The sequence below is a fragment of the Crocodylus porosus genome, unplaced genomic scaffold (assembly GCF_001723895.1).
Source record: "Crocodylus porosus isolate Cpor-Errol unplaced genomic scaffold, CroPor_comp1, whole genome shotgun sequence".
Lineage (NCBI taxonomy): Eukaryota > Metazoa > Chordata > Crocodylia > Crocodylidae > Crocodylus > Crocodylus porosus.
Window position 1 is genome coordinate 49,387,551 of NW_017728951.1, and position 14,786 is coordinate 49,402,336.

The following is a 14,786-nucleotide window of genomic DNA, read 5'->3' on the forward strand; positions in this document are numbered from 1 at the left end:
CAAAACTGAACTGGAGATCCTTTGCTATGCAGCATATACTAGGGGTAAAATACATTAGGATGAGGGTGGGAGGGATATTTCTTTCTCTTGACTATCTGGTGTAGGCTTCTGGCACAGACCAGATCCCAGTAGATGAGGTGTCATTGGGATTTTTTGACAACTGTTTTTTTCAAGCAGAGAATTCAATTACTACATTTGTCAGTGGGGTAAAATGCAGAAAACTTATTTGGGGGTGATTCAGGTGCTGCTTTGTCTTTACACTGTTAAAGCTTTTTGTATTTTTCTTTTTAATAGTTAGCCCTCTGGGCTAAAATGAATGCAGTGGTGATGATCTGACCTTCCAAAAGGAATATGTCCTCCTGTTGAATTGGGTGACTGATCTAATTCAGTTCTTTCGGTCTCTCTTCCCTAGGGGCTCAGTTTGATTTGCCCATCTCCTCTCGCTTGCTTGCTTGTTTATTTAAATACCATAAGGTCCTTATGGTAAGGACTTTGATTTATTGATTTGTAATGCTCTGAGCATGGTTGGAGTTCTATAGAAATCATAGTAACTCCTGTGATCCAATGATTACATTGTTAAAATCCTAAGGGTAACACTTATGATAGGGGAACAGTTTTCAGAACAACTGTGTTATAAATACAGTCTGTACTAAGAGATTTGTATGAGCAGCTACTTCATAAATGGCCAGCTGCAGGCAGAAACCCAAGGATTTTATAGCTGTGTACAGTATACGTAACAGGGAACTGGACTCTGAGGTACACTAATACAAAGCTAGCTACTCAGGTTCACTTTTTAAACTCTGCCTGCTGCTTTTTTCAATGCATTAACAGGGTCTTAAAAAAAGAACAAACTGTGCTTGCTGTATAGTGTGTATTTAAATAAAAAATAGCAGAATAAATGGAGGTTGTTAAGCCTATAACTTGTTATAAAAAATTGGATATTATGTGTATGTTTGTCAACAAAATACAGTTTTAACTATGAATAGTCAAATAGAAGCTTTAGGACTAGTTCTGTAGCAAAATCCCCAGTTTTTCTTTTTTTAAATTTATTTTAAAATGCATTCCCTCCCCTTCTCCAACCATTTCTGACTATTTCTCTCCCTCTCTATTCCCTAGATAAGTATAAGTAAGCTAAGATGTAGGATAAGCTTTAACATTTTATTTTAGGTAGTAAGTTTTATTTTTCTTTCCCCTCCTTGCAATTAAGTGCCCTGCTATTTTCATATAGATATCCACTGTTTTATAAGTGATAATTATTATGTTTTGTTTTGATTTTTTTTTTTTAACTGCTTTTATAGTGTGATTACTGCTTTAGGCCTATATATGTAAGTTAGCATAAGTCATGTCAAGTTTCCATCTTGTAATATCAAGCCTCCATCTTATCCCCATGCCTGGTTGTGTAACCCATGACTCGCACTTACCCCTCCTATGTAACTTGGTTCCTGAATGAATGGGGATGAATGAGGGTGCTTGAGAGACAATGGCAGTAGATCTAAAAATAGCTCCTTCTGAATGACCAAACCATCAACACCAATACTTGGACCAATGACCCAGCCCTTGGAACCATGCTCAGCATTCGAGAAACAAAAGATTAGGCAACCTACCATTGTGCCAAGGCTGCACATGCTCAGTAAGAATACCTGGAGCCTTCTAGAACAGAACTGACCTTGCCTAGACAGGCCCTCCCCATAAGAGATCAGAAGTAGTCTCCCCCATAAAAGGGGTAGTGAAGACTGACTCCTTCGGATGCCCTCTTCATCTGGACCAGCACCATGCCACACCACCTATCCACCCAGATGCCCTGCTGCACAAAGACCCCTTTCCAGCCTGGAGAGGTAGCTATCACCCCCACCCTCTCCTCAACCAAGGACTTGGACTCTGCTTCTCTTCCCTACCTGGACTCCAGCCCTTCCACTGAGTCTTTCTCCTGCTGCCATTGTGAGAGAGAGAGAGTGTGTGTGTGTGAACCAATAATTTCATGGGGCTGTGTAGATTGTCTGTTTAATAAAACTGTTATTTGGACCCCTAAGTTGGGTTTTGCTTTACTATGGTTTGACCCTGCTCCAATCTCTGCTCCTCAACCCTCTAACTTCTGTCTCATTTCTCCCTCTCCTGCTTCTGGCTCACTGCTACCTCCAACACCTGTCCTGAGCTCCTCTCTGCCTCCAGTCCCCCTTTTTCTTTGCCAATGTCTTATGCCCACTTCCTTTTCCTTTCCCCCTGAGCAACCAGGTTTCTGCCTCAGTTTCTTTCCTGGCTGTCTCCTCCTTGCCACCACTTATCTGCCCCCAGTATCTCAGCTGTCTGCCTCAGTTTCCAGCCCCAGTCTACCTTAAGTAAACCCAAGCCTCAGTTCCTCAGCCAGCTTCTCTCTAGTCCACCGGTTCTAATCCTGGTTTTGGCAACTTTCACTCCCTACACTTTTAACTCTCTCACCTTAACCTTCCCCCAAGTATCCCAGGTACCCCAAGCACACACATATGTACTGTACCATCCAAGTTAGGAACTTACCTATATGTAGATGGGTTGTATGTGTGTGAACTGGTGAGTTTGTGTGTATATATGGGTGGGTGTGTATGTGTGTAATATATATATCTATCATTGGGTGCATGATATACGAATTAGTGATCTGTGTATGTATACTGAGTGTGCAGGTATTGACAACTGATTTTTGTCTAATTTTTAGTGTGTATGTGCTTGAATTGGTGATAGGTATGCATGTGCCTAGGCTGGTTTGGGGGGGGGTGTGTGTGTGCACGCACCTAATTGATTAGTATATGTGCAATTGTGTCACACCCTCCTGTCTAACAGCACAATACTGAGATCCTGAGAGTTGGCCTGACCCCACAGGGCAACAGGTCTGAATAGGAAGGTTGAAGCATTCCCTATCTACCTCATATATTTTTATAAATCTCCTACATCATACACCTGGGTTTTGGTGTCAGTAGGAGTGTAATGTTATCTTTTTTGGTGGTGTTTTGGAGCTTATCTTTAAATTGTTACCTCATGTGAATCCAAAATCCAAGGCCCTGTATCAATCAAGCTGACAAACATTCACACTGCCATACAGTTCTTTCCAGCATAGCCCACTGCAGTAGTGATTTTGATATAGTTAATTGTTCGGGTAGCCTTTAAACAAAGTTTGGATTCCTTTACCCTTTTTCCCAGGACTTAAACCCAATTTTTGCCATGTAATTGTGTTGCTTTTTTGCAACCTTCCTTTATGGGACACAGTAGGTCATTTTAAGTAATACAATAATCTCTTAATGACATCCTGAGTTTAGAACCCTACAGTTAGACAGGGCATTCATTTCAGGGGATTGTGGTGAGGAGACTTGAAACCACAACAAAACCATTGCTGGGTTGAGAGAGAGACATTTTGGAATTTCAGGCTAGTCAAAATGTGTTGAAAGAGAGCGTTTTATATATATATAAAAGTGTATGTATGTATGTATGTATGTATGTATATTTATTTGCTGGTTAGATAACCAAACTAAAGGAATATGTAAAATGAAGTTAAAGAGTTGGAGCTTCCCTCAGCGCACAGAACTTCTGTACTTACCCCCAGCAGAATCTAGTTAGTAACTAATCTAGGCTGCATTAGGGCAAAGGAAGCTTAGACAGATTGAAATGTCTACGGCTAATGCCACTTTTAATTGTTTCTTAAAGTACCAGTGGGGTTAGCCAAGGTTTAATCTTTCTAATAAATATTCCCATTCAGGCAGGTAGGGGGAGCCTCCTACTTGGGCATCACTTTATGTAAGTACAAGGCTGATTATCAGAGGCCAGGCAATGGCTCTTTAGACTTGTTTCTTAATCTTGATTCAAATGGAACAAGACAGTAAGCTAAAGCACCTGCATTAGAATCCTGATTCTGTTTAAATGCTGTAGAAAGAAACCCTCAAATGTCTACTTACATCTGGATAATAGTCCAAGGTGGGAACCAGGCGCTCTATCAGGGCTTCCAGTGATCCAGAGATGAGATTTCCATCTTGGTAAACAGGATCACCACACCTTTCGCCCATGTCTGGCTGCACTTGCCCACTACAACTTGAACCAAGCATGCTGGAAAATATTGGCGTCTGGGGCATAGTTTCCTGTGGTGGTTGGAGAAGAAAAAGAGAGAAGTTTTCAGTTGTCTTTAAAGGTCTTCTGTGAGTATGCATAGTGTTTACAAAGGCATAAGTTGTGCTCAGTTACATCATCTGAGTGAACACAGCTTGGGCTTTAAAGGGGGAGTTCTGAACCCCCACTCCTGTCAGCCTAAAAACATTGCTTTTAGCTTTGAAATTACGTGTAACCAAACTTCTTTTTTTCTCCCTGTGTGCAGTTGCCATCATCAGGTTTTCAGTCCGTCACAAATAAGGATATAGAAACATCAGTGTGAAACACCTTGTCAATTCAAGAAGAAATCTCACATAGGTAAAAATTATGGCACTGTCCAAACTACTGCATTACAAAGACATAATCTCCTTCTTCTAAGCTTTTCGATTTAGGATTTTGAGACAGGATTAGATCTGGATATATGTGATGATAAATTATCCAGCATTTCTGGATACATGGTATTCTAGATCTTGACAGAAGTGAGTCGTCTCTGGCATGTCCTTTGCCATTTGGACAGGACTGGAAATGGCTGAGGATGCACCATCTGGGCAAGACTGTCTCCTTACCTAGGATTTCACAATGTGAATTAAGTAAGTCTGAATGCTCACACCCATGTTTGTGCCTGGCCTTTTATGCCACTAAGTAAAACAGTCACCTAAAAAAAACATACTTTTTTTGTGGCCACAAGCCCAACTGTGTTGTAGTTACCACATGCAAATAGAGAAGTCTGACTGCAACTTGAAGTCAATGCAGTACATGCAGAAGTTCAAAATTATTGGCAAATGTTACAGCTGAAGCAGTTACCTGCTGGAAAACAAATCATACTCACCACAGGATTTTTTTAAGGACATCTGCAACATTATTGGACAACAGCAAGGCCTTCAGCATTTAGTTCTTTAAACAGATGTTGCAGCATGTACCAGCTAAGGCACAAGATTTACAAGATTTCAGATGGGGATGGGGGTGTGAATTGGGGCTATGTCAGTTACTAGTACTTGCACTTCAAGGTGTGGTGGGGAAGGTATGTTTCTTATTCCAGGCAAACAAGTGAACAGAATTTCATTCAACTGCCTTTAGCACAGCATGTTTCTATTTATGCCAATACAAACAAAGATGGCAATACAAACATTTATAGATAGATAAAGAGAATAAGAGAAATGTAATTAAAACATGGCAGCTGTTAAACAGTGAATATTACCTTGTGTGTCAAGATACTTCTAGTATTTGCCCCTTTTAAACTATAATTAAAAGTCATGTTTTAAAACACAATGTGCAGAACCTATGGGCTTATAATATATGAAACTTGATGGTACTATGCCAAGTGTTTCCCTATTAATGTTTTGATGTATGTTACAAATTGAAACACAAGACATGGGCTCTACAGCATGTAAAGACCTTGACAAATGACTGTGTGCCTCTGAGAGTGTGAGGCGAGGAAGCTGAGTTAGCTATGCATATTATGCAACTTGTTAGTAATTTGTTTTTTTTTTTTCCTTTTAAGATCTATTCCAATAGCTTTGCAATAATGTATGGTATGTGCTGTTTGGCTAATAATGGCATGGAGGTGCCTGTACAGATTTGTAAAGGGACTCTCTCTGCTACTGAAACAATTTAGTTATAGAGCTTCTAGGTAGGAGTGGGAAGGAGGGGAGAAACATTCTGGGTTTTTTTGTGAACTGTTTTTAGAACATATTGGAAATTATCTGTCTTCGTCCCTGTCTCTCTCTTTCAAGTGATCCTTTCTGGAAGGAGAAGTAATAAATCTTTTTCTAGTTAACTGAAATATAGATGTGGACAATTCTGTGCTCTTAGTAGGTAAAGGGCTACAAGCTCTTATGCTAGTTGCATATGATGCTTGATCAACCTAACCATAAACGATGAATGACTTCAAATGAGAAGTATCAAGCTACACTGCCAAATTTAACACTGTCCTCATGATTTTACTCTGGGGGGGTGGGGATGGGAAGGTGGGGGGAGTCTTTTTGGGAACTGATGCCATGTGGTACCCGGTGTTAAATCCTAGTACATGTACTTTCCAGGCATTGGCAAGTAATCTGTTTATAAATAAGCAAAGCTCCATGAAAATCACCACTCTAAAATTCAATACAGAAATTAAACATTTAGTTCAAGATTAAGCTAAGATACCTTGACTTTATGAGAGGCTGGCAGTGCTGAAAAAGTAGTTAATCTGCTTTAAAAAGGTAATGTGTTTTTATGTCACTTTTAAGGCTAACACTGCTCCTGGGATATTTTCCCTGGATACAGCAGAAAGTGTTCACATATACAGTCCCAGTCTCTTTGTTTTTCAACAAAAGTGGGTACGTAAATCTTGAAGACATCGTACAGTCTTTCATGCCAAGTCTAAAATCCACCTGCAATTGCAAGTCACATAATAAATAAGACAGCGGCACTCCTTCCTGAAATGTATATACCCTTGATTAGCACAGAGACACAGCCAAAGGAAGAAAGTTGGTGACATCCTATTTATCAGTGCAAGCGAAATAATCTTGAAAACATGCCACATGCTACAGGTGAGTTCTCTTTAGATTTCAGCATTAAGACTGTAAAGTGAACTGCCATAAATATATATTTTTAAAAACTTGCTGAAAACAGTCTTTTAAAGGGGTTGCAGAAATTCTAAGGTGAACAACTGCATCCCATTCAGTTTAACCAACATCTTTTTTTGGCAGCGGAACAAAGAATTCAAAGGACCGCATGACCAGATTCTGATCTCTGCTACACTGCAGTAATCCAGGACTGAGTCCCTTAAAACAACCTGTAGTCTTCTACTGATGTAAATGAGAGCAAAATTTGGCTCAAACTTTCACCATGGCAAAAAGTGCCATATAAGGCTCTGCATGGCAATCAAATACACACAGATCACATACATAACTGAACAACTGAAGAACTGAAAATCTTACCCTCATTTTCCTGTGTAATATGTACATAAGCCTTGGCAGTTCTCAAAATCTTGATGGTGGGGTTTTCTTTCAAAGTATAAAAGCCTCAGCCAGCCATAGTAGATCCAGCCATCTCACATCTGAAGAGTTTCAGGCTCATCTGAGCAAACCCAGAAAACTGGCAGTTTCCAAGGACTGCCTCTGACGTCAGTCCCCGGCTCAGCAATCTGTTGGCTGAGGGAGAGCTTGTCCAATTCAAAAGAAGCCCAGTGTACTGGGGCTGGCTTTTGTATGTGTACACTGTACACACTAGGAAAGAAAAGCCCACCCTCTGCTTTCCTCTGTAGCAGCCCTGGCTTGTCCAACAGGTTTGATTGCTTAGATGAAGTTCCCCCTCCGCTTCCTCCTTGTTTTTTCTTCAGAAAGGCTTGGCTGCCAAGAACAGCAGCACTTTAGCTTCTCTTCTATGATAGAAAAGATAAACAACTCACTCCCTGTGGGGTGTCTGGCAGCGGTGGTGCTCTGTGGGCTAGTCTGGGACTACTTCAGAGAAGATCAGAGTCAAGCAAAGCACACCAATGGGAAATGAAGTCAGGACATGTGTGACTTGTGGCATTGTGTACACAAAATAAAAGTGCCAATTCATTTCTTTTTCTCTCCATATATGTGCAAAGCTGCAGTCTCTTCAGGAAAGGAAGTGGTGCCTGAAATCTATATTTGCATGAAATTTTAAAGTGAGGCTAAGCAACGTGGCAGACCCCTTTGGTAGGATTTTCATAAAGTCTCAGCATCGACTAAACTTGTTTTCCCAGTGCTGTTAGAGGCAGTTTCACCAGGACTTGTAATAGAAGCTGAGTTGTGCTAATGCCAAGAGCACTTTTTAAAGGTTTTTAAGAACTGGATAGTTGGTTTGCTTCATTTAAATGTTTATTCAACACGTTTTTCAGAAGTTTTCAGATGTATTAGAAAATGCTTTTTGGGGGATGTGGGAAAATTGTCATCAAACCTCAATATCCAGAGTGCTGTCTGCAGTTCTGAACACTGTTTAGTTATGACCTTTCTTTCATTCACTGGCATATTGCTGGAATTAGCACTAATTAAATGGCACATTGTGCAAGTTTGCTTCTAGCACCTTGAATCTCAAGCCGTACAAACCAATACAGTTGGGAAGTACAATTCAAAACAACTTACGAGGGTGAGGCACAGCACTGAGCAGTGCCTTTGAATTGTGTGATGATAGAATGTAAAGATATGTGCCATTGAGAAGAGCTTCTCCCTCAAACTGTTTACATTACAATTATTCTCTTGCCCAGAAATTGCTATGCAAAGCAATTGACTGCTTTTTACTTCAATAGGATTGTCTCACCTTTTTAAATGGCCCAGGAACATTTATTTGATGGCTCTAGGCTAATGCAGGTACCAGGTATGATGCCCCATCATCATGGCTGGTATCTTTTAATTGGCTTGACAGTTTTGATCTTTTTTGAGCTCTGAGATGTTCCTTTATGTATCTGTGGTACTAGCAAGTCCCAAATAACACATGGTTTGAAGGCAGCAAACAGGCCTACTGAGATGCAATGGCAAACTTTATGGTATATCACCAAAGCTTATGGAGCATGTTGGGTGAACTCTTACAACCTAATTTTAACCTCATTAAAGGAAAGAGGCTTAGGTTTAGTTAAATCCAATTCTCTTGATTACTGAACTAATTCCCCATCCATACTACTTTTGTTAGACAGGCAAGAAGTTTCCAGGATTCAGTCTTAGTCCCCTCATTCTAGAACAGTGCCCTAACTGATGGGGAGAGCAGTATAAGTATTACATTATGTCTGTGTTTCTTTGCTGAAATGCATGAATTGGCACCAGAGTATTGGGTGCCATGTGTTTATAAAAACAATTCACCATACAATTATATACCAGCCTTCCCTCTGAAATGATTATGGATGTTTGAAACATAGTACTTGGTAAATTTATCATTGCAAAAAAGCTTATAGTAGTTCAATTTTTTGCTGAGAAATGCAACCAAGGTTCCTGGTTGTCTGAGGCATGCTTTGTCCTATCAACTGAGTTAAAAGATTCTCTCAGTGATATAACTTTGAGTACCTTGCTCCCAGTTAGATCCATCTTCATTTGCCACCTTTATATTTACTAAGCATCTCATAATCAAATTGCTTAAGTTATCAGTGCAGCATACTTTCCCTCAGAAACCACAGCACGAGAAAAAATGAATATTCATTTCTCATAACTAAGAGTAGGGTGTTTGTTTTTTTTTTTAATACACAGGGAAAGCAATCTTTTTTTTTGTCTTGCAGGGGATCATATGGGTGGAGGATTCTAATCCTTACACTATACAACAAAAAGGCATAATTTAGCAATTGAATAAAAACTATATATTCCCAGTAATTGATATGGTCCCTGAGCTCTGTGCAGCTGGGAGCTGCCCCAGGAGCTGGCACAGTTCCCTTGACTGCCAGGGTTCAGGGCAAGCCCTATGATCCCTGCCAGCCTAGGGCTGGCACCTAGGGGTGCTGCAGACTTCCTCAGGCTACTGCAGGAGGGCAGAACCCTGGACTGGGCTGTCAGACACAATCTGCTCCTGGTACATGCATGTGTAGACATGCGCCCAAGAGTGTTTTAAGGAGTCTGAATTTTCTGCCCAGGAAATTCTGGTGCATTGATTGCATGTGTAGACATACCCTTCACTTCCTTTGTCCCCTGACTGATATAGGAATTTATTTATTTTATTTACCTGCATTAAATAACTAAAAACAGGCTATAAGAATATTTGGGTTGATTATGTCTAACAAAGGACAGTTTAATTCTTTATGTTTTTTAGACCATTACTCAATGAACACTTATTTGATCAATCTATTTAGTAGTCAGAACTATAGCCAGAACTAACAATATCTACAAGTGAATGTGTAGGAAAAATGCATTTTTCCCCACTTCTGTCCATTACTAAACCTGCACAAAAAGATCTGAGACCAAGAGTGGCACTTGTCAGTTAGAATTAGCAAATTTGACAAAGTTCATTAAGCTTAACCAGTAGCTTCAGCTTCAAGACATTTTAAAAACATCCCAGGCTTCATAATAGCATGAGCAATGTGAATCTTGCCTAACTTTGAAGGTAGGAAGCAGGTGGCTATGAAAGCTCCAGCTTTACTGTTAAGTTGGAAAGTTATGCATTTTATAGTTATTGTATAATAGCTAAAGACCTAAAGGCCTGAGAGCAAAACATTGCAGCTCCCACAATTTTCCAGTTCACTGGAAGAGAAGCAGCTGCTACATTTCAGCAGCGTGAGTAGTCTTCATGGACAGAGAAGTTTAAAGGTGTAGTAGAACATGTCTGTTGAACTCCTTTTCTTATTTTTAAGTCAATATGCATGTTCTTATAGGTAGGTGAGAGAATGTACAGTCAAAGCAATGTCTTGCTCCTAGAGCAGAAATGTGGTGGGGTGTAGAATGACACCTTGATATGGTAGTTGTTTTCCCTTATCTTAGACTGGCCTTGGGAAAAGTTGCATCTGGTGTAGGTACAAGAACATTGACCTGGGAGTTGAGTGTGAAGCTCTCTTATGAGCTCTGCCCCTGATATGTCACAATGGAGAAGTCATTCCCTTTAGTGTATCACTTTCCATCATTGTAAAACATGGATGATGACAGGTTTCTTAATAAGAATTTTGAGAGGTATGGATGTAGAAGACCATCTAAGGTCTGAGTGTAGCTGTTGTTGTTATCCTCTTCCTGAACAAACTGTCAGCACCATAAAGATGTAATATACAATACATCAAAATGCCATTCTAAATTCACAGTTCAATGTGTGCATCTTGTTGCTAGTGGACAGACACCAGTCCAGGCTTAATCAACAGAGCTATGGCTTTGATTGCCCTGTGCATGTGCTTCATTTATAATGTAGGGGACTTGAAGCAGCACCCTTATGCAGGCAGCTATTCTGCCAAGCAAGTCAGAAAAGCCTCTTGCTTCAAGGTAAGTTAGTCATCAAGCCTGTCTTGGCAAGGGGATTTTTTCCATCTGTCTTCCATTAGCAAATTTAAAAGCACCCAGCAAGAAAGGTGTTGTTAAGAAGAAGGTTAACCTTTGTGATTTTTAAGTCGTTAGATTGAAATTTGTGAGATCTTGGTTCAATTACTAAATGCTGCAGATTAAATGTGTAAGGGTATGTGTAGAATAAACGGGGGCCCTACATTGAAGCGTCGAGTTTTAAAAAACGTTGCTTCAATTTAGGGCTGATTTAAACCCCTGTGTTGTGCACACATCCTGATGATTTACCTGCCTTTCTGGTGGGGAGGGGAGGGAGACCTGCCAGTGGGTGGACCAGTCCCTAAGCTGCGAGAGGCAGGGCTAGTTCGTCCCTCTACAACAGCAGTGGCCCTCCCCAGGTGTCACCGGCCTACAGGCACCCGGCTTGGGCTGTCCCAGGAGGCAGCACAGCTGTGGAGGGAAGCACCAGGCCCCCATGCAGCTCAGGCAGGCTGGGGGGTTGGGGAAGTGGGGCAGATCAGGCTTGCTGATTTTCTTGGTCAGAGTCTGCTTTCCTGGGCTGCTGCCAGGCTGCCCACAGGGCTTCTTGCAAAGCCCCTGAGCTGCATGGAGCCTGGTGCTTTGCCCCATGGCTGTAGGGGCAGCCCAGTGCCCTAAGTTGTTTAAGTCGCATTATGCTTCTCAATTTCCTACAGAGGCTGGAATTAATGCGCAATATGCCATCGACTTGTGCAAACACTGACACCATTAAAGCGGTGTAAAAGCATTTAGCCCACTTTAAAGTGCCATGCACGCATGCTTGTTTTGTCTACACATGGCCTAAGTGACTTAATTTGTCTATGCCTCAGTTTCTCATCTGTGTTATGATGGTGAGGCTGGTTGCTTCCTGTGGCTTTTTTTCTATTAGATGGTATAACCTCCAGGACAGCAGCTGACTCTTACTTTGTGTGCATGATGCCTGACCCAAAGTGGTCTCAACGTTGCTTGAGGCTTGCAGAAGTTAGTATAATAAAAATACGTAATAATAACCAGGAAAGACATTGTTGAAAAATTAGAAAGAAGCTGGTTATGAAGTGAAGTTTTCCAAATTTTACTGTTTTAAGTTAGCAGTTTTTTCCCCCCATTCTTAAAGGGAAAAAAATCTATTCCTTGTTAAACTGGATGGACAAAGTTGAGAGTTGTTACTTAAATGAACTTGGGCAAAGTGTATAAATTATTTTCCTACTTCAGAAAAGCAAGTAACTGCAAGGAGCTATTAACACTCTGTAATTACGGTTGCAGCCTAATATCAAAGGGAGTCTCTCTGAAATATCACATCTGTAGCCTTTATGCTTTAAATCATTCAAGTTGCTTGTTACATTCCACACAGACCTGTTCAGTAATAAGTCTGATTTCATAAACAGAGCCCATACATGTGACTAAATGTCTCATCATTTGCCTTGGTGAAAGAGAAGAAGGTCAAAGGGGGAGAGACAGCACAGAAAGAGCTTCATTGTATATTCTTTTTTTACTGTCTATTAAGTAATGAAAGTGGGATCTGGCCTTGGTCCTTCATGTCTTCATATGCATACCCAAATTGCCCCTTTCCATGGTTGGCTATTGCAAAATGTAAGCTGTGGAATCTGACCTTTGTACCTCTTCTTCTCTAGCAAGGCACATAGTTTTAACATTTGTCTAGTTTCAGTGCTTTGGAGTTATGTGCAGTCAGAATGACTATTGAAAAAAATGTGTAGAATGTAGTCAGAGGACAATGTACGGAATAGTTAGCATTTTGTATGCCCTTGAAATGGTACACTGGATCCACACATTATTTTTTAAAGAACTTTTTGGCATGTCCATAACTCAGCATCTTTTACAAATGTTATTGTGCCAGTATGCTTTAGCATTCCAGAAGTATTTTACATGCCTTGTCCAACTGCTGCTTAGAGCATGAGCTTTTAGATTTCAAAACAGTGCATTATATCATAGGTTGTTAGGTATGCCTGTAATGCTTGTAGTTTTCCATTCACACTGTATAAAAATGTCTTTGCTGGTTAGCTGAGCCAAGGAACCATGAACCAATACATGCAATACACCTTCTCTGGCTGTCTGTGAGGTTGCAAGCAGTTTTAGGCTAAGCACAAATCACAGACAACAGCTTATCATGGGACTCCAAAATTAGGAGGCCTCTTCAGGATAGAGTCATCAAGTTTTTTTGTCTTAACAGGGTACAGCTGAGAAGGGAACTTTTTTTCCTGTTCCACAACAAGTTTTGAGACTTCAGCTAGTTTTCCATTCTGCATTGGAGTGAAATGAAGATATTTCCATTTTTAAGGAAAAGCACCCCAGAGTAGTTAGTAGCCTGGCAGCAAGTGTGAGAGACTAATCCAAATCCTTCTTTAAATGTGAGAGGAGTTGAACCTGGACCTGAGTACCATAACCATAATGCTATTAGGAATTACTGACTGACTCCTTCTACCTTTTGACTGGAGAGTCTGTGTCGTGTCAATAAAATTTTGTCAAAACCCAGTAATTACCATGAAAAGTTTAAACTCTGAATTGGCATTTCCTGATGAAAACTGCTCTGTTGAATAAATCCCAACCAGCATTTCTCAGGAGATTTCTAGCAATGGTAATTTTTAGTGCATATACAAGAGATATCTATATTGAGATTCTCTATCACTCCTGTTTTTAGTGCTGCTTCAAGTAAAGAAACAAAGCTGTCAAAACATAAACTACTTCTAGTTGTGTGTATGTGTGAACTAAATTTATACTAGTGGAAGATCAAGTTTAGAGTCTGACATTGGTTCTTCAATTATGTGATGGGTGGTATCAATGGAATTTCCCCCAGCATTGTGTCCCAACCCCGAACTGAAAAGGAGAGTCTCTCAAAGAAAATTGTCCTTTCCCATTCAGTCTTTTACCTTCCAGCCAAGACAGGTGTGTACCAAACTGGTGGATGATGTTTGTGATGTGGAGATGTTTCTTAGGCACTGGACTGAGATGATAACACATGTTGGTGTGGGGTTTTCTTGAATGTTTTAAAAGATCTACATTTAGCTAAATCTGACTTTGGGCAAAGGGCTCAGTTCATTCTACTAAGGCAGTTTTCTTGCCTTAGTATTTATCCTTATTCTACCAAAGTCATTTAAGAAGTATTCTGACATTCTTTATTTGATTCACAAACTTCACAAATGGCAGCTACCTTAAGGGGTTTCACAGGTTATCTACTTGCTTGCTAATCAGTACTTTAAAGTTTATATCTACCTGAGACACATCTGCTGAACATACCAAGGATGTATGTATCCCACCGAAATCTGTGGATGCTAGCAGGATCAGTGAAGGACTTGACAAAGAGTCAAGTTTGCTTTTTTGTCAGATTGGGTGGTTACAGCTTCCCAAGTCTGGTGGATTTGGAAACACCATATAAAAGGTCAACTACCTAGCAAGGAAGAGAGGTAGCACAGAGGGAAAAACACACTATTCTCTTTTTACCAAAATGAGCATCTATAGCACATACATACCAGTGTATATCAGGGGTCATTCAGGAGATCAGAGCAAAGTAAGCAGTTATTTCTGCTAAAGACATTGCCTTTGTTCTTATCTTTACTGCTCCTTGCATATTGTAGACCATACTCTAAGGTCTGGTTCAGTACTGTCTAGAAAATGGGTTGCACGTGCTGCCTGCTCGGTACACGCAGTAACCCAGGAATTGTTATGGGTACTGTGTTGATCACTGAGTTTCCAATTTGAGCTGAACTTTTAAGGATGTTAATAAACAGTCTTAATGAACTTTTACCT

General features: G+C 40.4%; 1 protein-coding gene across 4 annotated transcripts in view; it reads right to left on the reverse strand.

The window, feature by feature from the left end:
• The window catches only part of RASGEF1A (RasGEF domain family member 1A), a 315,066-nt gene that overhangs the window by 31,633 nt on the left and 268,647 nt on the right, over nt 1–14,786 (reverse strand). For 3 of the 4 annotated variants that reach the window (XM_019556013.1, XM_019556015.1, XM_019556016.1), the window contains one exon: nt 3,918–4,097. In XM_019556013.1, coding sequence (XP_019411558.1) covers nt 3,918–4,097 — 180 coding nt within the window. Of the gene's footprint in view, nt 1–3,917; nt 4,098–7,025; nt 7,301–14,786 lie in introns of those variants that run through there. The other variant, XM_019556014.1, reaches the window with a different exon arrangement.